The sequence below is a fragment of the Acanthaster planci genome, linkage group LG06 (assembly GCF_054643075.1).
Source record: "Acanthaster planci isolate LZ-2023a linkage group LG06, COTS_SCS, whole genome shotgun sequence".
In the NCBI taxonomy this organism is placed as follows: domain Eukaryota; kingdom Metazoa; phylum Echinodermata; class Asteroidea; order Valvatida; family Acanthasteridae; genus Acanthaster; species Acanthaster planci.
This window is the reverse complement of record NC_141782.1, coordinates 4653982-4681310: the sequence shown is the minus strand read 5'-3', so window position 1 is coordinate 4681310 and position 27329 is coordinate 4653982. Positions and strand designations below refer to the sequence as shown.

The following is a 27329-nucleotide window of genomic DNA, read 5'->3' as shown; positions in this document are numbered from 1 at the left end:
GTACCAACGTGTTTTAGAACTTCTAATTTTTGTTTGTAGTCAGGTTGTTTTGCACAGCCAACCAAGTTTTCGTAATTGAAATTTTTTTTTGCTCCATATGCTGCAACATGTAAGAAAAGCACCCTGTAACATGGAAACACCCAGGCAACCCATTGCAGGCTGCTGGAACAAGCCTTATGATTGGTCAGATTGCGCAAGATTGTGATGTAATAGGCTGTCCAAATATGGTAATACTCCAGACTGAGAGTAGAGTCCCCTAACGTTGTGCACTAGTTTGATAATCACTTGACTTTCCCGACACAGTATTACCAAACCTCTTTCTTGAAAAACTTTAAACTCATTTGGTTATAAACTTGTATTACTACCTTCACAATACATGGTGTTGAACCTTTGAGGACAATTTCAGTGTCATGAAAATTGGTTTGAAATCCAAAACAGTCAATATCCGGAAATTGGGCTTGAATTCAGCTCAGTGTTCCGTAATGTTACACACTTGAAAAAAATCTCCGAAAATCCTACATAAACATATACAAAAGCATTAAAGTTGATAAATTCTTGTAAAGCATCATTACTTCCACTCATATACATGTATCTATCTAAAAGTTTGTCCAAAAATTCTTTTTCTATTTTGGGCACAGTTTAAACAAGTTCATTTCGCATGTCAGAAAAAAAAATTTGAAAATCAGGCAAACTCTGAGGCAGGTACGTAAAATTTAGATTTAGGAATCAGAACATAAGAAGTTTGATGAAGTTCCATTAATTGTGAAATTTGAGCTGAAAATATTGCTCTGTTAAAACACACGAAGCGAAAAATGAAAGTGTGCTACATTAGGGCCAAGCCACAAAAGAGTACATTAATAATAGTTATTATTAATACAACAAAGTGACACACTGAATTTGTTCATTTTGAATATAAAAACAACAAACAAAGAATTTGGAGCAGAATCTAAGCTTGTGACCTCTAAAACATCTTGCCAGCACTCCACTTAACTAGGCAATATATTTTGAGTCTCTTCATACATGTATATTCACTTAAATAAGTGAAACTTACCCCACAGTCAACACACCCTGGTAGAGAGCAACTGATGAAAAGTAAAAGATGGAGGAGAATATAGCTTGCATGACTGATATGATGAGGCCACGATGCATGACAAAGTGACTCAGGGCACCAGATCGCTTGTAGCTATTCCTACCATGGACTAGTAACAAACGGCCAACATAGCGGAACTGAGTGAGTGAGAAGTCAGCCGCTAAGGAGGCTTGGCGTCCCTCCTGGAATGGTGAATAAATATTTGTGATAACATGGTGGGGGTGGTTATCTTCCCATAGACACACATCACATGGTCATTCCTTTTAATATTGCAGTCAGAAATCGGAACATCCTTTTTACTAGACCACAGCAAATCAAGCAGCCAGGCAAGAGAAGCTATATATGTACACAGAGGGATGTACGTGTAACAATCACAGACACATGCTGCATTTGAATCTGTTCAGTGTTGGCTAGAGCATCTGAATCTGTTGGCTAGAGCTACAATCCTGGACAGATCTCGTCGGAACATGCCTCCCCCTCGCCCGGTCAGTGTTGTTTCTCATTGGGTAAGTTGGACCGAATCTTGCTCCAATAATGACCACACTATTGAATGTGGGAGAGGGGGATCTTTTCAATGCGGTTCCCTTGTGGTGTGCCTACTATTTTGTCCAGGATTGTAGGTCTGCTATGAGTTAAACTTTTGCAGATCATCAGCACAATTTGACAATACATCACAAATTAACATCTGCATTCATTCCAAATAACAATGGGCCTTTATGCAATCAGTAAATCAAGAACAATTTACTGCAAACCAAGAAACAATTTAGCCAAAAAATGTCAGTTGAAGTTCAACATTTATGTTATCTTTAATCTTCATTTTGAATCATCACCTGAAAATTTGACATCAAACAAAACTCAAGAGCTGAAGGTAACTGTGTAAAAAATTGTATTTTGACAACAAATAGAAATAAGATGAATACAGGGATTTAATGACTTATAGAGTTTATTATTTCACAAGAAACTACCCCAGGTACAGTACTCTTTCCGGCTGAAAGAACACACTTTTTTAAAAAGGCAAGATACCACAACCACAAATACTGAACCTTGGTAATCATGTGGTCAAGATTTGGGCAACTTTTCTTCCTGCATCTCTGCTTGTTTAAACCCCAAGAAAACCCCAATGAATACTATTTTCTACAATGCCTGCCTGTGACACACGGATGCACACACATGCTCAATCTCCCGGGACTAGTTGAAGCCTTTTGGGTTGGGTGGGTGTGTGGGGGGTGTACAGATATCACTTGGTACTGCATACAGAAATCCCTGAGTGTCAACAGATTTTCTGGCATGAACTGGTTAAGAAATGAAACTTGAAATTTCAGTTCAGTAAATGTTTTGAAATGATACTTTTTCAGAAGGCACTTTTAATCCCACAGTGCAAGTTGGTGAAGTTTGAAATTCCAAGTGTAATTTGAAAACTGGTTAAATCCTGAAAAAGAAAAAATAATCACTCACCTTTCCTTCAAGGCCAACACCAGCATTAGCTGCCTGGATCATACTAACATCATTGCCTCCATCACCTGAGAACAAGCCCAAACAAAAAGTAAGGTGTCTACAAAACAAACAAAGCATTTGGGCATTTTCATTTACTGTATCTTAGATGAAAAACCCATTTGCACTAGTCTGTAACTGACACTATGAAATTTAGATCAGTTGAAATAGGGTCAAATGTCGTTTCTCGGTTAAAAAGTATTCCACCCTGATTTTAACCCAATTTTAACTGCATAGATCAAGCTAAGATGTTCACCCCATTTAACCGTGCTTCAACCGAACCCACCAGCCTTTGTTAATCAAGCCTTAATTCTCTCCTGGTCCATCGACAGTCCAAACGGACATTCACTCAGTGGAGAGATGGTGTGCTACAAACCGCAGTGTCCCGTTGGGTAAATCCACTTTTTACCTAATAAAGGAGCAGTTTGGGGGAAATGTAAATCATCTTCCTTACGCTCCACAAGTTGGAAATTGGCTTCAATGTATTGACGTGTGGAGGTATTTCTGCACCTGTTTACACGATAAATTTGCTAATTTTTGACATATAAAGCAATAAATTGATCAAATAAAATGATACCTGTGTCTGGAGTAGTTTAGTTATAATAAACAACTGAAGTTTTAGTGGTATAGTTACCGTTCATTAGTCCTTAATGACAAGTAATTGGAAGTGACTGTTTTCTGCGTGCACAAAATCAATCATGCTAGCGCTAAAATTCATGATGGCGGCACAAAGGTCCAATGTTAACCATTCCTAAAGAGGGCAGAAGCTTTTACTGATTAAAACTCCCTAACTTTGTACTGCCGGCCCATAAGCCCCAACAAAACCTGGCAATCCAAACCATACCGAATCCGTGGGAGAATCTGGAATAATTCATCCCAGTTTTGAGGACGAAGTTACTCATTCCACAATTTCTCCAGCGGACAGCGTCACGGCTAATGGGCCGCCTGCTTGGTACGGCTGCAGCTCCCTTGTGCTGAATCGTGGGCTGGTCATGTCATGTGTGACTGCCACGTGACGCATGATATCGAAGGCAAGCTTTTCTGCATGTGCACGGGTCGGGTGGATAAAAAGGTGCACAGGGGATGACGCGGACATGAACCGATATTGCGGAGATCACCTCAACCGGCTTGCGTGGCCAGCCATCAGTATATTTTTAGTCAAGGAATTACTCATTCTCACCTTCTTCAAATTAAAGCTTACAATGCGCTTTTTGATCTACAGTCTACGGCACATTCCTGGTTAGAAATCTCTCAATCCCCCTGTCCCCAAGCTAAGAACATCCTTTTCATCCCCGTCTCAGCCAATAGCAAGAATGAAAAAGACGTCACATGCAAATTGGGCTGTACCTCTATGCGAATGGGTCAAAATATATTTTCCCCTGGAGTTGCCGTCGTTCGAGCATGAGTCCGACTGCAATCAACATCCAATCAAAATATATTTTGAACGTCCATTTCTAACTTCATTGGCCAAGTATGGAACGTAAGAGTGTGCATCTGGGAGGTTTGCATGCATATTGTTTTTCTGAATATACATAAGCACAAATGTAGCGAGAATTTAGTATTGTAATGCAGCTGAAATGCCATACCTACATGTGCATTGTAACTTTACACAATAAATTCACTGATGTTTTACATATAAAGCAATGAATTGATTGCATAAAAATGATACCTGTGTCTTGAGTAGTTGATTTTGAATTCTCACCATCATATGATGCAGGGATGCAGGGCCATCTAAGTTTACTGTACAGTGTACATGTACGTGCACGTGTGCATTGCACAGTCCCGAGATAGCACTGGTATAACTTGTTATCCTGTTTCAGTTGTTTATTTTTTTCTCAATGTTTCTTGCAATTGCATGCATTTCGTTTGCTATCAATGCCATGCCATATCAAAGCTGAATATCCGAACCTAACAGTGCGGGTCAGTTCGGTTCGAAAGTGCCATGTTAGATGATTTTGGGTTCGGTTCTGCAGTTCGGCGGTTTGGCTGACGTAAGACCTTGTAGCAAAAATATCCACGACATGCGGGAGATCGGGCGCATTCATGAGGTTGCTAATTTACATAAGCTTGCATGTTGCGTTCCATCCGCGGATCTGCTGGGTCGTGAAGGGCTCGATTGTTCAGCAGGGATTTAAGATGCATTAAATAAAATGTCTGTATCCTGAAATACATGGGATGCATGATGCCTGAAACTAATACATTCAGGTACAGGATGGGCCTACGAAGAGCTGAGTACCAGCGTAAAGAACTCACTTGTATTAATCAGTGGTGATTAAAAGCTATTTAGTATACGGTTAGGGCGGGGCAGCCTATTAATGCAGTATGACCACCATGCACAAAGGAATTCACCTGGCCTTGGGGATTATACTCCACAAAACTGACTGCAGAGTGTGATTCCCCAGAAGATCCCTGTTTTAACCGAATAGCCGGCCTTGCCGTCTGAGCTGAAAAACCACAAAACTGACTGCAGAGTGTGATTCCCCAGAAGATCCCTGTTTTAACCGATTAGCCGGCCTTACCGTCCGAGCTGAAAAACCACAAAACTGACTGCAGAGTGTGATTCCCCAGATGATCCCTGTTTTAACCGATTAGCCGGCCTTGCTGTCTGAGCTGAAAAACCACAAACTGACTGCAGAGTGTGATTCCCCAGAAGATCCCTGTTTTAACCGATTAGCCGGCCTTGCCGTCTGAGCTGAAAAACCACAAAACTGACCGCAGAGTGTGATTCCCCAGAAGATCCCTGTTTTAACCGATTAGCCGGCCTTGCCGTCTGAGCTGAAAAACCACAAAACTGACTGCAGAGTGTGATTCCCCAGAAGATCCCTGTTTTAATCGATTAGCCGGCCTTGCCGTCCGAGCTGAAAAACCACAAAACTGACTGCAGAGTGTGATTCCCCAGAAGATCCCTGTTTTAACCGAATAGCCGGCCTTGCTATCCGAGCTGAAAAACCACAAAACTGACTGCAGAGTTAATGAGCAGAGCTCCTTACCACTTTCCAAAAACAACCCCATTTTAACCCTGTATTTTTGTTACCCCAAGTTTAACTGAAAATGAACACGGTTAAATTGAGTGATCATCATGGCATACACCAGTTTTAACCAAGAAACTGCATTTTAACCGAGCAGAAATTCATAGTGTGAGTGCCACCGATGATTCTGAATCAATTGTGATTCTGCCATCCAGGGAATCAGGTGTCCTTGTGATTGGTCTCTTCATAGGCGAAGGAAACATTTTCACCTGTATGCCTGTGTTTTCCCACTTTTTTTACTGGTGCACCGGGTGGGTGCTGCAGAAGGGTTTTAACCAGCATAGGAATTCGTCTTGTATCCTTTCAAGTGTAGTAATTTTCATTAAAAACAGAAATGTTGGAAATGAACATCATAGTCTTTACTTTCAGATTGCTATAAAATGATGGATTTTGTTGGTTTCAGTACAAAAAATCTGGGATTTCAAGTCAACTTCTCCTACTTTGATGTGGTTGTTCATTTCATAATGCTCTCACCATTACTGGTGACAAGCATCCCATGTTAGGGGGGCTATAATGAATAGAAATTCTTATAACTTACCTATTGCACATGTCCTCTTGCCAGTATGTGTCTTTAGAAGTTCCACTATGTCAGCTTTCTGTGTTGGTGAACAGCGGCACACAACCACCGCTGGGCACTGACAGGCTAACTCAATGAACTCGTGCTCATAGTACTTCAGACATACCTTATCAAAAATTATCAGCAGTTGATGAACTTATCATTTCAGCCACTTTTCATTGCAGTCATAGTTTAAATTTATAATCACACTGAGGTACATGTATAATACAGTAGGCATAATGTACCAGTTGGACGAAAAATCTTCGAAAGTCTACAGTACCAACACAGATGGCAACACACAGATGATCTACGAACACATTTATTGGCTGACAAATTCATCATGTTCATAAGAAGCAGCCTATTCATAAGCTCTGCCCTCGACAATAATGGTGATACAGTGGAACATCACTGTAACGAAAACGACAGCGTTCGCACAAAATGTGGGGTATAGCGGTTGTTCGGTATAGCCATTTTCAGTTAAGGACAAGGACACCCGTTCCAAATTCCAGCCCATATTCAAACACATGCTGGCCCACCCCCCCAAAATGTTTCGGTATGAGTGGGGCCAAAATCTACATGCAAAATGGGAAAAATAAAAAAGAATGGAAAAAACTTAATTTTAATTATGTTTATCCCACGTTTTTCTTGAGTTGTCGCTTCAAAACTGCATGTGACATGAAGGTACAATTACACTGGTTCCTGTTGGTAAAACTGCACTTAAACAAATAGGCCCCGCTGGGTACCTGTTTTGGTGGTTTTTAAAGCTTGAATCTGCCGGCTTTGTAGCGATTATCATGCAAGATTTTCTGCCCCGTCTAGAGTCTCCAGTATTGCATAGCATACACACATAAATGTACACGTAGAGTGCTGGGCAGTCAGTCTACATGGACGTGACACACGCATATTACATGTAATGCATGCTACCCACTAACAATGTAGACTGTGCCACTTGTTGGCTGTTCTGTCCCGAGTGCAATTTTCCCCAACAATGATTTATTTATCATCAGTTCTAAATATGCTTCTCATGCCTTAAACAAATCTGTAATATTCGGTTTAAGTGCACAGAACATTCAGGAGCCAAGGAGGATGCTCGGTATTTCTGAATGTTTGGTTTAGCAGTGTTTGTTATAGTGATGTTCCACTGTAGTTGTTCTTGGTCATAACTATCCCCTGTTTAATTCGTCAAAATGTAGCAATTTACTCTGGACTTTGAGCCTCAAGCAACTAAAGGTAGCATTTTCCTTTATTGATAAGAGAATAAAGTGAACATGTAATAGTGTAGTTTAAAATAAGTATGTTTAAAATTGGATATTGGTCTTATGATGATAAATGATGTTGCCTTTTGGTTCATCCATTTTTGGTTCCAGCAATGGAAAAACTGAAACAGCTATGAGAATTTGATTCGGATATGGTAATAGTACTTTTTTCAGAAGCGACATTCCAAGGGAGAAATATACTTTTCCTAAAACATTAAATGGGGCTGGTTTTCACAAATGAATTCTTACAGGCTAATGTTAAGGAATAACACACAAAGGTTCCTGTAAATACAGGGTAACCCCCCCACAAGGTATCACTTCTATTCTCCATTTAAAGTAAATGTCAGAAATTGGTGTTTTGGCTTTCAAATTAAAGCTTAGGATGTTATCTTTTCAAATGGAAGAATTCATTTAAATTAATGTGTTATGGAGATAATTTCAGTTACATAAGAAATACTACATTTGTGCATTTTAATTCTGTCTAATTAAAGCAAATAAACAAAAATCAAAATGATCATTTGGATCATTGGAAAGGCCTGAAAAATGAGGATTCTGACCTGAACAGAGATCTGTTATGTTAAAACCTCTTTTATATTGCACCAACAAATAGCATCCTGAAATGGTTCAAAGTGGTTAATTTTACAGAAGTAAATAATATCAGCACAATGTTAAAAACAGACTGATTTAATAACTGCTCAGGCTGAGCTGAAGTTGATTTCTCTGGAACTAACTCATTGAACTCTGAAACTGCACAATTAATTAGAAACCATGGCCTTCTGAAATAAGCATAAATTTCTTCATGTCTAGAATGAGAGGCAGTTTGATGTAAGGAACCAGAACATTTGTGTAATAAGTTAGGATTTGAATTCAGTAACTGCATGTACTTACAAGATAACCTGTCCGAAACATCAAGTATCCTTCGGTTCTCTTCAGAACCAGACATACTCACAAAAAAGATATCCCTACATGTTGCTACCGCAAATCTTTTCCTTAATTTGCTACCTTCACCATGAAAAACTTCAAGATTCATCCAAGATAAACTGTATAAACTTCCACTGGACAGAACAAAAAAATGTGTTATTACCTTACTTAATATATCTTCGCATTGCATCATAAGATTTTAAAAAGAGATTTCAGTTTTGTAAAGTAGTAGCCAAAGTTTAATTTGATACCAAAATTAAAAATTTCTGACAATTACTTTAGGAGAAAATGTATGTTACTTTTGGGTTGTGTTTTTGTGGGAGGTGGGGTTACCCTATAATAGGTAATTAAAGTCAAGTACTCACATCTAAAGACTCTCCTGTGATGATCAGTGCACAGTCTGATTTCCTCCTGAATGAATTCAGCTCAAGATGTGCCTCAGATCGATTGCCAACCCTTTTGAAAATATGGATGTCCTGAGTGCGGGAAACCAGCTTAGCACTCTTTGCTATGCAAGTAGCTGTTTCCAACTTGTCACCAGTCAACATCCAGATCTATCAAAGTTGATATATATTTTCAGTGAGGTCTAGAGGAGGGGGAGGGGGGAGGTGGAGGAGGAGGAGGTGGCTGCCATAAATGAACTGAGAATTGAGGGTAGTCTCTCAAATTGAGGTGTGGAAAAGCAACATGGACCAAAAATTAGGAAATTTGTTTGACCTCCACTTCCACTGGAAAATGGGGAGGATAATCTCAGCCATCTTAAGTTGGTGTTTGCAGGTCTGGAGTGATTGATTACTGCTACACAAAATGAAATAAATTCTAGACTCAGCCAAAAAGGTATTTCTTATTTGCGCATGTGTATTTAAAAATTTGCTGCTGGCCATATTTATGAAAGTGAGAAGTTATTGTAGTAATTGTAATGTGCAGTTGTGTGTATTTCTGTTCATGCCTTGACCATCAAAAATTTGCCATCCTATTTGACAGAGTACTCCACTATTTGATTAAATGGAAGGTCAAATATTCGGATATTCAACTCTGCAAAATGACACAACCTTTGCAGACTTGGGATTTGTTTCTTAAAAATCAGTTTCACCAGTATGAATGATCCAGGACTTGGTCTGGGAAGAAAGCATGAAGCTATTTAATTCTATTGACAATCAGAACATATTTTACTGAAGCACTTTCTCACTGAATACTGACCCTGTGACATTGGCTCATGCGGTCAAAGTTAGTGCTACAAGTAGATGCCAATGTTCGGTTCAGGTTCGGTTCAGAAATTTTTTGCCGAAGTTCAGTTCAGTTCAAGTTCGGACATGTACACACATGTATGTACATGTACAATGCACGTTGAGACATCAAAGAGCTCGCTATAAACATGCCGTTTATGGTACTTCCATGTATAAAATATGTTTATAGAAGCAATGAATCTCCTCTCTATCCCCATCCAAGAGCAACTTTGATTTCTAAACTGTTTCCTCAGAGTTTGTATAGAAGTTAAAATTCCACAGAAAGTTACCGTCAGAGGTTTAAAAGTTTCTGACCATGGTTTGCCAACCAAAAGTGGTTGTGTTTGGACCACGCTTGACTCAACAAAATGATTGTAGTAAAAGTGAAAAAAAAAAAAAAAAAAAAAAGCAGGCTGAAAATGGGAGTTTCCTCCTTTACAGGATACAAAATCAAATTGGATTTCGAGCGAAGAGTGAGTTGATTATCTTTCACGAAACAGATTCTACTACCAAACTATCAAATTATGGCTTCTGATGTATTCACAGAAGAACCTTGGTATCAAGTCAGCATTCTTTCCCAAGATGGCACCCAAGATTTTCATCAGTCTTTTTTGAATGGATGACTTTTGAGATTTGCGAACAACTTAGAGATTCCATTACAAAATTCCATTACAACGTATTCACACTACGACTTTGATCAAATATGATGAAACGAAAGGCAAAATAGGCCACTGTTGCCAACCAAATCTTGTCACATGCTGGAGCACCGCACCGGCCTGCCAGGCAAAATCAGTTTTCCCTCTGGAATAGCTTTCGATTGAGCACAAGTTGGACTGTGATCAGCATCCAATCAAAATTTGTTTAATCGGCTATCTATGACATCACTGGCCTGATATGGAACGTAAGGTCATGGCTATTGAAGATTGGTAAACATAATGCTAAACCTGAATATACATAAGCACAATTAGATGTAGTGAGGATTTAGAATTGTTGTACAGCGGAAATGCCGTACGTTGTGTTTTCTGGGTTTATTATTAGTGAATTCTCACTACTTGCTTTTTACAACCATCGCATGATGCGGGGCCATCGTAAGTTTACTGTACATGTACATTTGTAGTACGTGTGTACACACCATGCACATGTGCCGAGCGCTGGAGCAGCATAACTTGTTATCCATTTTTTGTTATGCTTGCTTTTTAATCAAGTTTTCTTGCGTACATTCTGGGTGCTATCAATGCCATATTAAAGCTGAACATCGGAACCGACCAGTTTGGTTCGAAAGTGCTATGTTCGATGATTTTTGGTTTGGTTCAGCGGTTCGGCTGCAGCACTTATCAGTCAGCGAGGATACCCCCATGATGCCCATCAGGTTTGGCTGCAGCACTAGTCAGTCAGCGAGGATACCCCCATGATGCCCATCAGGTTCGGCTGCAGCACTTATCAGTCAGCGAGGATACCCCCATGATGCCCATCAGGTTCGGCTGCAGCACTAGTCAGTCAGCGAGGATACCCCCATGATGCCCATCAGGTTTGGCTGCAGCACTAGTCAGTTAGCGAGGATACCCCCATGATGCCCATCAGGTTTGGCTGCAGCACTAGTCAGTCAGCGAGGATACCCCCATGATGCCCATCAGGTTCGGCTGCAGCACTTATCAGTCAGCGAGGATACCCCCATGATGCCCATCAGGTTCGGCTGCAGCACTAGTCAGTCAGCGAGGATACCCCCATGATGCCCATCAGGTTTGGCTGCAGCACTAGTCAGTTAGCGAGGATACCCCCATGATGCCCATCAGGTTCGGCTGCAGCACTAGTCAGTCGAGGATACCCATATGGATGCCCATCAGACTTTACTTTTTTACACTTAACTTTGGCCATGCCCGACTTACTTGGCCATGGCTTGAAATCATGCAAAAGTCCATGGTTGTGGCTGCAGCCACTTCTTATAGTCATAAGTGATTTCAGGCTGTAGGCAAGTAATTCAGCTTTGGCCTTTGTTTCAGTTTTATCAGTGTTGCAACGTAAGTAGGCCTTTATACTCATGCACATATTGGGTGGAAGTGGCATGCTGTTACGAGTAGTACAAGAACCAGGTACCTGATTCCCGTAATGGAAGGGCACCCGGGTATCTGTAATTATTATTAAAATAATAACAAAACATGTTATTTGAATAGTTTCCACTACGTCCCCTGCCATTCTACGGCGTAACTGCTGGATCAAGTGCTGCACTGACCCAAGTGCACCTGACCCAAGTGTGTAAACACCTTCAATTGAGGACTCACTATTGGTCCTCTTTTGTTCACAATTAACTTTTCGGAAGACCTCCCATATGTTTTGTACACGTTTTCCAACCGTGGACTCTTCGGCAACCGTGGACCCTATTGCCCCCTATTGTTATAGGTCCATGATAGAAGGCATTTATACACTCACTGGCACACTCACTGGCACACTCACTGGCATGCGTTCAGGAACTAAAACTGCACAGGACTGCTTTGCAACTTAAAGTGCAGCAGCATTGAGTTTTTCTTTGGCACAATATTTCTGCAACTTGGTGCTCTTGTTCAGTGTATGACAACCCTTTTGCACTCCAATTTGGTTAAATGCATTGAAAAGTACAATTTTTGAAACACTCAAATTATCAATGCAATTTTGGACAACTGAAGGTTCTGTTGCTGTGATTTTATCCCAGGAAACAAAGTTCTGTGTATAGGTTTTTCTGTTAAAATTGTGAACCCAAATTTACTTACTGCAATCATTTTGCCTGATTATTGCTATACACATTCACAAAATGAATCAGCAAAGAAGAGAAAATATAGTCCAACAAAATATAAAAAAATGCAGGACTATTGTTCAGGGGTATGTTATAGCATTACAGTGGGAGTAACAACACAAAAGCGAGTGTGCTGTTAAAACCTATGCATGCACTTGTCCTGCATTCACTTTTATGCAAAACTTGGAAAGTACTGCATGTACCTCTAGATGCCAAATAGAAAACCCATAAATTTTTAATACATTTTTCTAAAAATCCTGCCATCTGGAAAATCTGGACAAATCTCACACCTGAATATTGACATCATTGTTGATTAGGGCATGCAATTTTCATTATTTGATACCAAATTGAATATATTTGGTGAAAACTCCTGGGGTTATCTCAAAAAAACAACAACTAAGAGTGATTTTTCGGCCAAAATTGTCTATTTTTTTCTTTGCCCTCACAACATGGAAGGGCAGTTCAGGCCAAAACCTGGCATGTCTTTATTACAAATCTATACCTCAAAAAAAAAAAGAAAAAAAGAAAAAAGAATTAGATACCTTTATTCCAGCATTTCTGAGCAGCTCCAATGTGGGCCGTACATCTTGCTGTAGTTTATCTTCAACGCCTGTCAAGCAAAGCAGCTCCAGATCTCGCTCCAGACTCTCTACAACAGCAGCAACCTTAGCTGCTCTGTCTACAATGGTCAACTTAGCCTGATGGTATCGATGCTGTACAGACATCAAGATTAAATGCAAACTCTTCAGTACATGAGATTTGGTTTTCAAGCAAACTTGAATCCATGAATGCTGACTGGTCGATTCCACACAAGCCGTAATTGTAGTGGAATATTATCTTGTGTAGTACTAAACTCTCCAAGGTATGTTTGCACTGCAATTGTTTGTACCCATTTGACTTCTATTTTTAAGTAGGTACTTAACAGCAGCACAAAATGATACTCCTTGCTTGCAGTTCATCGTGTTTGCTTGAGGATATATTGGTAGCTAATGAAAATGCATTTTGTCTGCATCAATATACCATTCAATCATGTCATGGCACACTGTTATTTGAGGGATGACAAATGTGATTATTATTTCCATGATATAGTAAGTTAATTGCGAAAAATGTGTGCATACCATGATGTTAAGTTTCAAAGTACAACAAAAATATGAAATCCATTGACATGTGAATGCCTGTGCTTCAAACATTGCTCATCATAACAGGTGGGAACCCATAGCAATCCAGGACATGACACGTTTACAAAAATAGCAGAAAACCTGCATTTTTGAATGTGTTTTGATCAGTTGTTGTGTCTTAAGCATCTACACATTGTTTATGTCATGTGCTTTGAACCAATAGTCTTCTTACAATTTCCAGATTATTTTTGTGTTTCAGTGATTGTGTCAGATTTTTATATTGTTTTGTCTACAGGGCTATTTTGAAAAACAATTTTAAATGAACAATATTACCCTGTATAAGTAGTTTTGACTGTTCAACCTTCAGGTACATGTATCAATGACACAGCTATTTACATGTAGTTTTGACTGTTCAACCTTCAGGAACATGTATCAATGACACAGCTATTTACATGTAGTTTTGACTGTTCAACCTTCAGTTACATGTATCAATGACACAGCTATTTACATGTAGTTTTGACTGTTCAACCTTCAGGTACATGTATCAATGACACAGCTATTTACATGTAGTTTTGACTGTTCAATCTTCAGGTACATGTATCAATTCTTACTTTTCTTATGCTTCTCAAGACAAAATTGAAATTCAAATTCTAAAGTAAATTCAGATAAATGGGGAGTGAAATCCTGTTTAAAAATGCTGATTTGGTAGTTTTTATTGGCCAACAAAATGTTTAATTTTCAGTCATCTTCAAAGTAGGCCTTAATGTATGGCCTATGAAAGTCATCACATTTCTGAACAACTACCATTGGAACAAAGTTGGGAAACAACAGGGTGCAAATGCTATAAATTGCTTGAGTATCATACGTGAGGATATTGATAATCAGTACGATGCAATGAAAGAGGATCAGTCATCATGTAAAGGAAAGTTACTTTTTGTCTAAAAAGGAGTCACGTTATAAAGTGAAGGATTCCTATCACTTAATTTTTATAAATACATGTAATGCTGGGGTCACCTTTTAAAGTTTCTATGCAATGCAATGTTGATACCACCATAATTGAAATGTGTTTCAATCAATTACCTGCTTCGGGCAACAGTTTTCTTTTCTTAAGATTTTGTTTCCTTTTTTATTCCCCTTTTTCTAATTTTCCCCATAGACATAAAACGGGGTTGTTCTACACATGACTTTGCCCCTTCCTTATGGCCAATCCCCTTCAAACCTGTCACACAGATAGACTACTATCTGAAAATGTTCAAAGAAGCATGACATCATCGTGACATCATCACCTGATTTATTATGGAATTTTGAATATTCAATATTTCCCCCTTTGTTTTGTACACGTTTTCAAAGTCCTTTTGGGCCACTTGGCAATCTTGCAACTTCATCAAAGTTTAAAGCACAGACAAAAGCCTAAGACATCAAAAAAGTTTTACAAAAATCATGATGACGTCATCACGTTTCAAATTACAAGCGCTTACACTTTTATTTATGTTAATTTGTCAAAATTCCATATTAAATAAATTATGACCTCCCCCAGCTTGCTGTTTGCACCAATTGATAGAGAATTCTTTGGTTTCTATTTCTTTTCGTGTATGTAAAATCATGTGACCCTTAGTTCTGGTCGAAACTGGTCAAAACCGTGCTTTTTCATTAAAATTTTGTCAAAAGTGCTTCGTCATTTAAATTTGATAATAGATAAAAACCTACTTTCAATGGTGCTTGCCTCTGACACAATACTTTTTCTCTAAACATGCACCTGTGACGTCATGCAACACTTGAGCACCATCTAACTGATCAGTTGAAAAAAAATTCAGAAGTATATTTTGAAGAGATGTCTGTGGTGAAGTGTGCCAGAATCCCTTGAAAATTGGTAAATACAATGACCCTAACATCTGTAACCTTTCTGCAAAAAGTCGGGCTGATGACGTCATCAGACTGGAAGTTATAACGAAAAGACTTTTAAATCATTAAAAATCCCCCAAAATTCTATCCCAGCCAAAGTAAATATCTGCACCCATTTTCTAAAGTGTTTGGCTGGTTGCATTGTTCATACATGCTGTGCATGGACTATGGAAAAATTTGCCATCTGCTGAAAATGCCGGCAGCTTGACCCGTAAAGGTAAGAGCCATAGTGGTAAGAGCCATATGCTTTGTACATGTAAAGTGTGTAATGGAGGTCCGCTATTTGGGGGGAATATGGCAAAATGCCAAGCACATGGGAGGGAAAGCATGTGAATGTGTATTTTCATGCTCTACTGTAGCAAGGAGGATAGTGGTCCCACATACCCAAATTTGTTTTCGGCCTGCTCCGTTCTGGTAAATGCACTCTAACGTCTGAAGAGCATGTATGATTGGGCCCTGCATATACAAGAGTGTTCAATTTTGGACTGCAGACTTAACGACAGCCGTTCGATTCTTGCCCATTCCACATTCATGTTTTCCAAACAACTCTGTGTTTACACAATGTTCGTCTTGTTTTTTTGCTTTTCCGCAAGTTTTGGAAAAGGCATTCTTTTTGCCAAGATTTTTAGCTTTTTCGCAATTTTGTGAAAAAGACATTCTTTTTGTTCTGTTTCTTTGGGCTTTTCCGCAAGTTGCGGAAAAGGAATTCTTTTTGTCAAGGTTTTTTTTTCTTCTTTTTCTTCTCCTCCTCCTTGTTCTTCCATCAAAACCCCGTTATTTTGTACATGTTTTTTCTGCCAAGCCCCTTAGTCCCTTTGCAAGTTTGTATCTTCAGAGTTGCACAAAGCAAAGACCCTGTGGCAAAGATGTGCCCCAAAGAATGACGTCATGATGATGTCATCAGCTTATTTTAATAGAATTTTGAATATTTAATTAGCTCCACAGGTTTTGTACACGGTTTCAACAAGCAAATTTCGGAACTTTTATAAATCAAATACTAGGTATATACTCTTAGTCCACCAGCTAAAATGTGTCTCGAAGCATGTCATCATTATAACGTCACCTTGTTATTTTTTTATCGATTTTTGAACGTTTTATTTTTCCCTATAGGTTATGTGCACGTTTTGCAAAAGCCAGTCTTCGGCACTCTGGTCAATTGTACTGATTCCTTTTGTCCACACTCCTAATCCACCATGAAGAGAGGGTCCTCGAAAAAATTGTCAAAATGACATTGTCAGGGGTCATGTGGCATGAGATTAAAGCTGCAGTTTTTCTCCATAGGTTTTGCACAAGTTTCTCTACAACACACTATTATTGATCTTAATGAGCGAGTAGTCCTCAACTTCTGTTCAAAATTACTATGAGAACTAAAGAGAAATTGTATGTTTTATGCTCTGTTGTTCGATTTGAAATATACCCAAGAGTCAGAAAATCAAGCAATATTTCATGAAAGATTCCAGTTTAAACGCAAATCATGTGACTTGAATTTAAAGGTGCAGTTTTTCTGCATAGGGGTTTTTATAGCCCATTGACTTCGTACATGTTTTCAAGGCACCATTTTGCTAATTTAGCAAACTTCAATTGTCATCAACAGGCAACTAAGACCCTGATACAAAAAATTACGCCAATTTTATGACGTTATGATGATGTCACCTTGTTATTTTGTATTGATTTTTCATCTTTTATTTTTTCCCAATTTTATACATCTTTTTTAACAACCATTCTGGGGCAGCATTATTGATATGACTGACTGCATATGCATTTTAGGTACAAACTTCAAAGCCTTGTACACGTATCTCCTAAAGTACATGTACATGTCCGATTTAGCTGAAACCTTCCAGGTATCTAGGAAGGGAAGTATTAAAGACATTAGTTGACCTCATGTGATGAAGACGTCATCACATGAAAAGTCACGTGACATAAAAGGTGCATTCTTTGAGACCCTTTATCTCCTGAAGTACATGTCCCATCGCATTGAAACTTTGCAGGTATCCTGTAGGATGTAGAAAGGCCCTGTGGAAAAGATGTGCCGCAAAGCTTTTCGTCATGATGATGTCATCATGTGATTTGTTATGTTATTTTGAATATTTATTTTGAACCATTCATTTTGTACGCACATTTTAAGGGTCATTTTTGTTACTTGGCAGTGATGTATTTTCATCAAAATTAAATAGGAAGACCTAAGAGCTAAGTTTACTCTGTTTCGCTTACATCATGACAACGTCATCTTTTGATTCATTATTAAATTTTGAATATTTTATTTTTCCCATTGACTTTGTACAGTTTTTGGTCAATTAGCACTCTTGGATCCTACTGGATCCTACTGACAGTTACACTAAAGAAGGACTGATATGGATGACATGGTCCTCAAATTTTATCAAGATGATGTCATCAGGTTTAAAACTACATTCAGACAACGATGCTTAAAGTTTAATTATTAAAAATCTGTATAAAATCAATCATGACTTCCCTTGAGTTGGTGTTTGCACTAACGTGGTTGTAAAATTGTGTATGCAAGTCACATGACCCCTTGCTTCGGGCCGAAACCAAAAGTTGCTTATTATTCAAAATTGGTGATAGATACCAACTTGCTTTCAAAGGTAGCCTCTTGCCAGATAGTAGTCTTCAAACCATCTACTAGTTTGTGCAATCCCTCTTCTTGTTCTTTACATCAAGTGATAGGGTAAATTTAGGCCACTAAAATTTCAAGAAATTATGGTTTAACAATGTTTTGTTCTAGCTATTAAGTCATCAAGTGATATAGTGAAGATATTTCAAAATTTGGAGTCAAAACAAAAGTAGAAAGCCCTCTGCGTGTGTGCAAACAGGCAGAAAGCTCTTGTTTTTTTATTCCTCTTTTCCACTTTCCCCCATAGATATAACACAGGATTGTTCTACACAGAACTTTTCCCCTTCCTTATGACCAATCCCCTTCAAACTTGGCACACAGTCAGACAACTATCTGAAGATGTGCACAGAAAGCATGAAGTCATTATGACGTTATCATGTGATTTATTATAGAATTTTGAATATTTAATTTTCCCTGTATAATTTTTACACGTTTTTCAACAAGCGGACTTCGGCACTTCTATCAATCTATGTTAGGTTTACACTCTTTGCTCACCAGTTACAGATGGTCCGAAAAGAAACTTGTCATAATGACGCCACCTGGTGTCACGTGACATGGCATTAAAGGTGTAAACTTTACAGTTACCTGTCTCCTCAAGTATATGTCCCATTGGATCGAAACTTTGCAGATAGCTAGTAAGAAAAAGTGTTATAGATGAAAATTGACCTGATGTGATCGGTCGAAAAATCACATGGCATTAAAAGCGCATCCTTTAAAGCCCTTTATCTCTCAAAGTAAATGTCCCATTGGGGTGAAACTTTGTAGAAGTCTAGAAAGGGATGTGCTATACATGTAGAGGAAGATTGACCTGATGTGATGATGACGTCATCGCCTCAGAAATCATGTTACATTACATGTGCACCTTTTATATCAATGTACCGTCTGCACCACTTGCAGGAATGTGGCTTATAGAGCAGTGTTTCATTCCCGCCGATTACAGCCTGTTTTTTCTCCAACTTAAAGGGTTTCCCCAAAATAGCTCAGCTCAGTGTTTGTCCTCAACAAACACAATGTATGCTAATGCAAATTTCTATTCCAGTGAGAAAACCTCACATTTGCACTGATCCGAGCATGAGAAATTGCTGCAATTTCTCATGTACTGCTATTCTAAATTTCCTATTCCTTGGTGTTACATTATTGAGTATATGACAATGGAAGGATCCCAATATGACATTTTTAGCATTGATCTGCGCACTTCTGCGTTTGAAAATGAGGCTATATGTGTCAGCTTCAATTTATAATATGATCAGACAATTGAAAGTAAGGAGTCAAGACACAAAATACCTAAAGGTATGTTAAATTCAGATTTTTCAGGCTGCATATTTTTGTGGAAGAGTCTTTCAGGATAACTCGACACGTAAAATCAAAAGAAAAAATAACAGCAATTTACCGCGAACTAACGTACCTGCCATGGTCGTGTATCTGAATGTGCAGTGGGCGTGGTTTAGAATGAAGTGGTGTTACACTTACGAACCGGATACTGCATGTACTGTGTTGACTCTGCAGGCGTGCAACGAAGTTCAACACAGAGAGCCTCCGTTTTGATGCAGATATGCACGGACGGCACTAATGTGAAATCCCTCTATAAGCCTGTGAGCAATGAGCAACCCTTCTCAGAAAACCCTATGAACTCCTCCCCCACATTAGTGTGGGTCGGGTCTCCTAGTGATACCCCTGTCCAGCCTACATGTGCAAAAAAACTTGATTATGCATGCTGTCCCTTGACCCTCCTTGACCCTCCACAATGCACTGCGGTCCCGCCTCCATGTTCGTCCTTCTTTTTCAAAGTAGAGAAATTCCCAGAGCCAAAGTTGGGAAGGACAGGCGGGAGCAGCTGAACAGGGTTAAATCTCACTAGGAGACCTGACCCACGCTAATGTGGGGAGGAGTCTCCTGTGTTCACATATCCCTGTCCAGCCTACATATGCAGAGTGGCACCGTACCCTGGAGGAGGGTCGGTGAAGGGGGAGTAGTTATTAGAGAACATAGACGGCTGTCACCTAAGTGAACACTCACCAGAGAAAAAGGTTTCTACGATGATGAAGAATTCATTGTTCGCTGTGGGACAGTGCTGGATGCTGTCCCAACCACGAAGCGCAAGCTTGCTGTGCCGCGAGCCATCTCGCTCCACAGGACATCCTTCAGGTAGCACTCAGTGAAGGTGGAGGGGGATCTGCAAGCCGCCTAGAATATATCCGCCAGGGAGACGCCTTTGAAGTATGACCAGGACGTGGAGGCAGCCCGCACATCACAGGCTCTGACGTGAGAACGAGTCGTCTCATCATGCTGAGTCGGTCAGTCCTGGTTCACGAAGATGATGGCCGAGACTGTCCATCGGGCAATGGTGTCCTTTGCCGCTGGATGAAAGGGCTTTGTGGTTGTGATGAAAAGTCTGTCACCAGGCTCCCAGTGTTGCTTGGTCCTGGCGAGGTACCACTTGATGCCATTTCTTGTCAGAGTTATCTCCCGAAAGAGAGGCTATGTTGGGGACAAATATGTCCAGAGGCTGGAAGGGAGGCATCTGGTTCTTTAGCAGGAACTCAATGGCTGGGATAAGGAGAACCCCGTTTGGTTCCCAGTGGATGTGATCTTCAGCAGTTGACAGAGCATGTAGTTCGCTGCTGCATCTGGAGGTAACGACTGCCAGGAGGAATGCCAGTTTGATGCTGAGATGGAGATCAGAAAGTGGCTCAAGGGGGGACCGGCGAGAATGTGCAAGATGCTCCCAAGGTCCCAAGACAGAACGAGGCGCTTGACACGAGCAGGCTCGACAAACATTCCCCGAAGGAGACCGTGGAAGGCAATGTTACCAGACACCGTTGATCCAACGCTGAACCCCTAAACGAACAGCTGCCAAGACTGACCGGTAGTTGTGGATGGTGGCAATCTGGAGGCCTGAGTGAAACAGATACTTGAAAAGGTCTGCTATGGAGCTCACAGAAGCTTCGGTTGGAGAAAACATCGTGGTCGTCACACCATCTACTAACATGTTGTAGTCGACTCTTGTAAATTTTGTGTGTGGACAGTTGTCAACCCCGGGCCGTCATGAACGCAGCATCAGCAGAAAGGCCCAATGCACTGAAGGATTGTTGGACAACATCCAACACGTGAAGTGAAGATCCCCCAGTGCTGGATAGAGGACCCTGACTTGGGTTGATGAAGAATGCCCTCCCTGGGAGAGAAGGACGAGTGGCCATCATGCCAGAAGTCTTGTTAGTCTCGGAAATCATGGTAGGCGAGGCCAGAACAGGGCAACGAGGAGGACACGACATGGCACCCGTTCTATCTTGGACAGGACGCACGGGATATTGAAGGAAAGGCTAATGCTGGAAGGCCTGACCAGTCGAACTGTAGGGCACCTGTCGCCCATGTCCATGGGTGAAGGAGCCTGGAGCAAAACTTAAGAAGATAGGTTTGTTGGTGGAAGCGAGGAGGTCAATATGGGGATTCTCGATCTTCACAAAGATATGGCTGACCACATTCAGGTGAAGAATTCACCTTGTTGGTTGGACGGCACCTCGACAGAGTGGGATTGCTATGCTGTTGTTAGTTCCTGTTATGTGGACGGCTTGGAGAGTGATCTCTTGTTTGCTTGTCCACATGAAGAGATGCCATGCAAGGGCGCAGCATTGAGGGGAGCGAGTGCCACCCTGGTGGTTGATGTACGTCGCTGTTGGGGAGTTGTCGCTCTGGACTTGAAAGGAACGACCCACTAGGTGTTGTCGAAAGTGGTGAAGAGCGTTAAACACCACTCCGGGCTCTAACTTGTTGCTTTGTTCGTCTTGAGAGCCAGTGTCCCAGACACCGGAGGCATGGAGTGGAAGAGCCCACATGTAAATGAATAGATGCTGAAGTATTGATAATAAGGAAAGAAAGTGAGCCTTGATACATTGTACTATGTTCGATGTGGCCATTTGAATCCTGAAGTTGGAGGACTACGGTCACTGCCTTACCAAGGGACAACCATCTGGAGAATGAAACATTAGTTTTTTGTATTCCATATTCTAAATCACTCGCTACACAACAAACATGGGATATTAAAATGAACTGCGTGTAAGCTTAGCGAGTTGATCACTGCCTGGCTAAAATAATGAAACCCCCCCAAAAAAGGTGCACCTCAGGCAGTCTCATTCCATTCAGACAACTTATGTGCCTCTGACCTTGTACAATCAACATGTACAAGTAATCTAGGCAGTATCACTTCAATTATGTTCATCAGGTTAAACTGCATACAGTTTCTATCTTGGCCCACTGACTGTTATTTACATATCATAGTCTTAAGTTAAATGTCTAAGTACAAATGCAAGTTTTGTTTTTAAAATTAATTTTTATGAAAATCAGTTACTTAAAAACTTACTTGATGGAAACATGTTTAAGAATCTTTTTAACTTGGACTCCATGATCTTGCTGTAGTTTGATTATTGCTTGATGTCTCAGCTGGCTTTTGTCTATTTGGTACTCCAATGTCTTCCCTCCCTTATTGGCAGACAAATGCATCAGATGGCAGGGGCATCCCATCACATAGATGTTGGGGTTGTGTTTCTTTATGTGAGTTGCCACGCCTTTGTGTTTTCCGATCATGACTGACGCATTGTCTGTTCCAAAGCTGACACAATTTTTCCAAGAAATATCGTGTGACATTAACTCTTCATGCAAAAGTTTGAAGATGTTTTCTCCTATTGATGTTTTAGCACATTCCTTCACTGCGAGAAATTCAGAGACAACCTTTCCTTCACTCTCATTGAATGTCCTCACAATGATAGGATACGTTTGATTGCATCTAAGTCAGTGTTTCCATCTGTGGCCAGGCTGCACGGTGGGTGAGTGAGGCTTTTAGAGTCTTCAGCTGCTAAGGGGTTCACAATATGCGTTGTCTTGGTCCTAGCACATGAGTACTTTCTTGCAATTTGAGAGTCTGGAAACATTCTCCTGAAGCAACTTCCAGCGTGGTCAGACAAAGCCAAAGGTATACTATGTTCCACTAGAAAATCAGTGAAGATCACTTCCAAGTAAATTATTGACAGATCTTCTGTCTGGAGGAAAGAAGTAAGTTTTTTCGACATCCCAACGGTGATTTCAGCTTGTGCATTCATTTATGAGGGCATTTAATAAATCCTGTTTTAGCTTCAACTTCCCCGCTGCGGTTTGCAAGAAGTGTAAGTGATAAGTCACATGGTGATGTCTGTTTATTGGCATGGTCCATGATCGCTGTATCGGTGTACATTTATGCATGGAGGTAGCATTACAGTCAGGACACGTCCCAGCACGGCGTTGCGTGCACGGATATTATGGATGGATCCCAGACCTTTCTCTGCCAGCATGTGTACATTTTATCACATGTACTGTACATATCATGTGTACCTGCCAAACATATGTGTATAATATGAGGGTATGTGGAGTCAAAATTGATGATTTCTGATTTCCTACGGCCCAAGCATGAGACAAGTTGCTTTGCAATCACGGTGTGGTGGATGTGCATGAGACTTGATAAAGCATGTCAACACACATGGGTTCCTACCGCAAAAATGGCAAGAATGGCATGGAATAGCCTAGAGCAAGTGACGCCCATGACAACTTGAGGTTCAACACTCTGAAATCATGAAGTGATAAAAATTTTCTGAAATACTTCAGTGAATGAACTAGTTCACAGAACTAGATTCCCTTCTATGCGTAAGTATTTTTCCACTTTCATGTATTATTTTGAAGGTTTTAGTGCACGTATTTTCAGCAGTCGAATGGAGTGCATTTTTTGTTGGGTTGTCGCCGGGTAAATTCAGTGTTTTCCAGTCCATGTACATGCAGGCACTCTGTCCACACTGATGGACCACTGTGCTCTACAAAATCAAATTCATATGTCAAAACTTTGGAGCATTGCAAACCATGTTGCATATTTTCTTTGTTTCTTTTCCTTCCTCTATGCTCGGAGTAGATATTTTTAGCACTGCAACCCAATCATATCATACATTTCATACATTTACGTACATATATGCATAGGTCATCATTTCATGTAAGTTGGCATGTGACATATGCCTATTGGCGAGTTTATTTTTAAACTTTTTTTTTATTTGCTACATACACTGCACAGTACATTGTGTCTGTCCATACAGTTTGCTCTGTAGGTTTGCTGTAGTACTTGTAGTGTATGGGGGGTTGGTACATCATGATAGTAAGTGGTGGTTCATTTGCCATGTGTCCTGAGTGTGAGGCCTGATAATCTCCCGACAAAAAGTGCTGAGACTGCCTTGGACAAGGCTAACTAACAATGGATATTAGACTTCAATTGACAACTAAACTGACGTAAAAGTGTGGTCATGAAGCTAATCATGCACACACGCACATATTCTCATCATGTCATGGACAATGCGAGTTGACTGCAGTAACTTCATTGCTTAACCCTAACTCCCTAGGGTGTGTGCAAAGTCGTATTAAAATTGGAGGATTCAGGAATGTTAGGGTTTTAATGAGGTTTTCTATGAATCCACAGTGCTTTATTGTCGAAACGGCATTTTACTTCAAGGTAAATTCATTGATTACTCTTGGCTGTGTAAAACTGCTTTTAGAGGGCAAGAACACCTGCTGTGCCTGTTCATCTGCAGACGAACTGTGCATGTACGTTGTCAGTGGCTCTCTTATTCAGAAAGCCCTGTAGTTCATGGATTTTGCACTAGATAAATTACAAGATCTTCAATTTGACCATTAGAAAGGCTACTGTGTTTTTCTCGATTTTTCTCAAGCAGTTATCTCAAACTTGAGATAAATCAGTGAAATGAAAATACGGTAAATTTAATACCCCTAAATCAGCTGAACTTGTAATATCACAACAAAAAAACAATGATGTAACCTCCCTTTACAGTATATGTACTTGTATACCGTGAATTTTCATTGACATATCTCACCTCAAAGTCAGCATACTGGTCCTCAGTCAGAATTTTTTTCCCTACCACCAGAGTACGTAGCCCCTCTCGTGCCATGTTACCACACTGTAATATAACCGCACGACTATCTGTATTGCATCGTATTCTGTAAAATACTTGAGAATGTGTAAGTGAGCATGCAAATGCTTATGAAATGCTCCAGAGATGACTGAGTAGTGCACAAACTTTGGAGATCCTTTGACTAAGTCTGCTGCTCTGGAGTACAGAAGACTGTTCAAAGTCTAAGATATATTGTCACATGTAACTGGTTTTGTGGTTGACTTGTTATCCACTTCAAGTACAACAAAAAAGGGCATGTTTTTTGGTACTCATCGCATAAGTGTGCGTTTACAATGGAGATCAAGGGCACGTTTAATGCAGAGAACACTGAGTATGCGTAACAAATTTATTCCTTACTGTATGGTCTTTGCGTACACGCAAAAGGCATGTAAGAACCTGCCTGGAAAACTTACTACCATCTGTCTTTCTTTTGTTGCTTGGAGTGCACTTAAACTCAGGGCGGATTGGCTGGAATGTCTCTTTCCATGTGAATTGAACGGAATGTTCCAAGTCCGAAAAAAATGTGCATGACATTGCTTCTTCACATAACTTTGAGTGAAGCAGACATTATGGCAGTAACAACTAATCAAGTGCAAAGAGCCAGGACACATGAAAAGTTGGTTTGAAAAATAATTTCTGTTACTGTAGCTCTAAATAGCTTCTCTCTATTCCTCCGTGTAATGAATTTTTTTGTGAAATTAAAGTGTCATTTACTGATGAATACAGACTACATATACTCTCACTTTAAAAATAAGCAGCAACGGGGGAGGGGGGCACATATATCCATCCAAGCTTTCATGCTTAACTAGTGCTACACAAACATATATATACATACCTCTTCCTCCAACCAGTCATTGTATTGCACAATTGAACTCATGACAGTATCCGCTCCCTTCATGAAGAAGTAGATTTGACCTGTCTCCTCCTCCTAATAATGAACAAGAAAATCTAGTTTTGCCCTTGAAAATAGCATTCATAACAAGATTTGCCACAAACATGCATGTGCACCGGTCAAGAGTATGTGAGCATTATATTCTGTTGTACATGTACATGAGTGATACTTAAAGGGCACATTACCTTGATTTGTTCAAAGTGTTATTTCCACCGCATTGTATTATACTAGTCTGACATTGAAACACGTATGCAGCTACATGTACGCAGGTATGTTGTAAGTTTATGTATATTCCTGTGAGATATTCAATTGGGGATAGTGAAGTGTTGTTTCTGCTACAATACAAATGCCATTGTTGTTTACATCAATCCTCACTCTTCCATAATTTTATTTGTTTACAGTGCCAAAATAGTTGTAATTTCACCCTAGTAATGTTGGCAGAGATGACAACAGGTCACCTCCCAAAAAAAAGATGTTTCTTTCTCCTTCCAAAGAGATCAGAAATTTGATTTTTCAATACGACAGCATAAGCACAAAGAAAACTATGGAATATTTTGTATGAATACTTCTCGAATTCTGCACCATAACAGGAAAATATCAACAGTTTCAGACATTCCTTGTGACAGTTGGACAGCCTACTTGAATATTTCTTCGGAAATGTGAGCAAGATGGCACTTCCTATATTAGTTGAATTTGTTATTAACTAAATACGTTATTGCTGAAAACAATTTCAGTTAAATGTATCATTCTGCAATAAAATATATTTTACTCGATACTGTTCTCTTGCAATCTTTTACTAAGGGAATAAGTATGTGCTTGGCCGATCTTCAACGTGCCTTTAAGACCGGCTCAGGAGAATGGACGTGACTAATGTCCGAGCTGCAGGTGAGGGCATTATTAATCGGGTGCCGGTCTTAAATGTTACCGATACTGACCAAGCACATATTTATTCCCATTCATAAATACCATTTTAGTCAGAGAGTCAAAAGAAGTCAATATACATTTTGAAGGATTTTGTTCCAGAAATTTTCTTTCGTTTTCATGAACAACCATTCTAAGGTATAGTCCTTGCGCAAGTGGTCAAGAAGAATATGGACTTGGCACGCGTGTGGCACGCTGTGCGTGCTACAGCCCATGCAGACGTTTGATGAATAGGAATGGATAAAATTTCTTGTATCCAGGTGCTAGAGCCTTTTTTGGGGAGCAAGTATTATCAAATTTCAGTGAGCATTATCAAATTTCAGCGGGCATTATCAAACGTTAATACAGTCACATTGCACGTCGTTGAATAGGGTAACTTTTTGAGTTATTTATGAATGTGGTATTATACAAATAATGATTGCCAATGAGTGTAATTGTAGGGATAATTTCATGACGTGACAAATGAAATGTTCATTCCACTAGGTGAAGATGGAACATTTCATTTGTCACTTCATGAAATTATTCTCAGTATTGCATGAATGTGAAAAATTTGTTAT

At 39.9% G+C, this 27329-nt stretch overlaps 1 protein-coding gene across 4 annotated transcripts in view; it reads right to left on the bottom strand.

Annotated features, from left to right (window-relative positions):
• LOC110988993 (putative phospholipid-transporting ATPase IIB) overlaps positions 1-27329 on the bottom strand; it is a 173221-nt gene that overhangs the window by 38632 nt on the left and 107260 nt on the right. For all 4 annotated transcript variants that reach the window (XM_022253028.2, XM_022253026.2, XM_087138273.1 and 1 more), the window contains 7 exons: positions 25795-25887; positions 24882-24965; positions 12879-13049; positions 8709-8897; positions 6149-6293; positions 2546-2610; positions 1052-1272 (listed from right to left, as the gene is read on the bottom strand). In XM_022253028.2, coding sequence (XP_022108720.1) covers positions 1052-1272; positions 2546-2610; positions 6149-6293; positions 8709-8897; positions 12879-13049; positions 24882-24965; positions 25795-25887 — 968 coding nt within the window. The remainder of the gene's footprint in view (positions 1-1051; positions 1273-2545; positions 2611-6148; positions 6294-8708; positions 8898-12878; positions 13050-24881; positions 24966-25794; positions 25888-27329) is intronic.